This window comes from Sciurus carolinensis, chromosome 8 (assembly GCF_902686445.1).
Source record: "Sciurus carolinensis chromosome 8, mSciCar1.2, whole genome shotgun sequence".
In the NCBI taxonomy this organism is placed as follows: Eukaryota; Metazoa; Chordata; class Mammalia; order Rodentia; family Sciuridae; genus Sciurus; species Sciurus carolinensis.
The window spans coordinates 84,644,244-84,645,404 of NC_062220.1; the positions used below are offsets into that span (position 1 = coordinate 84,644,244).

Below are 1,161 nucleotides of genomic sequence, written 5' to 3' on the forward strand. Positions count from 1 at the left end.
GGACTGCAAGTTTCTGTTTAAATCTTTGTGTCTAAGGGGTAGCTTGCTCCCCACATGGATCCATGCTTCCAGAGGCCATGGTGAGGTCCATTAGTTTCATAGACCAGAGGAACCTGGTTATAGAGCCCTTCTCACCCTCGATCTGGCCATTTGCTTCCAGCCTTTACAATGTTTATTTCTTCCATTCCATCCAAGCATAATCCAATTGTTGTGTTATGTGGAAGAATTTATGGTCAGAGTCTTATTTTCCATTTCATGTTTGCAAAGTATTTTACAACCATTTGTTAACTAATTTCAGACCTTTTTTTAGGAGCTGGGTGGTGATATTAATATATAATTCATTTTAGCATTAAGTGTGGCAGAAAGACATACCTCCTTTCTTCCAAATAAAAGCATTGTATGAGAATTGTATAATATCATTTAAAGAATGTATGGAAGTACCTTTGCTTTAAAGCCGCGCGGACACCCGCTCGTGAAAACCCGCACCCCCCCCCCCTTTTTTTTTGTTGGGCTGTTGCTCTTTCAGAATCATGGCGCCACCGTTATGGAAGGGGTTGGTAGGAATCGGCCTCTTTGCCCTAGCCCAAGCCGCCTTTTCTGCTGCGCAGCATCGTTCTTATATGAGATTAACAGAAAAAGAAGATGAATCACTGCCAATAGATATAGTTCTTCAGACACTTCTGGCCTTTGCAGTTACCTGTTATGGTATAGTTCATATTGCAGGGGAGTTTAAAGACATGGATGCCACTTCAGAACTAAAAAATAAGACATTTGATACCTTAAGGAATCACCCATCATTTTATGTATTTAATCATCGCGGTCGAGGACTGTTCCGGCCTTCGGATACAACAAATTCTTCAAATCAAGAGGCGTTGTCCTCTAACACATCATCCAAGTCACGAAAACTCGAATCACTGCGCCGCTAAGGTTTTTACAACAACGGGACACAGAGCTGAATCTTGGAGTTTGGGGTATAAAACACTCCCCCACCCCATCAGTATTTATATTGATCTTTCAGACCTATTAAAAAAAATCTATGCCCCTTGTTTGTACACTGTTAAAAAAATCATAGATGCAGTGTAAATTATCTACAAAATGAGTCTTTGATATTTCATATATATTTTCATTTGAAATAAATTTGCATCTTTTGTAAAAGTCACT

General features: G+C 39.5%; 1 protein-coding gene across 1 annotated transcript; it reads left to right on the top strand.

Annotated features, from left to right (window-relative positions):
• Positions 1–530: 530 nt before the first annotated feature.
• On the top strand, positions 531–929 carry LOC124991555 (ER membrane protein complex subunit 5-like). Its single transcript, XM_047562217.1, has one exon. It carries the CDS (start codon positions 531–533, stop codon positions 924–926), a length of 396 nt encoding a protein of 131 aa, XP_047418173.1. The 3' UTR covers positions 927–929.
• The last annotated feature ends 232 nt before the right edge of the window (positions 930–1,161 follow it).

Excerpts from the sequence above, each read along its gene's own strand:
- LOC124991555 (XM_047562217.1), top strand. The coding sequence starts at position 531 with ATGGCGCCACCGTTATGGAAGGGGTTGGTAGGAATCGGCCTCTTTGCC.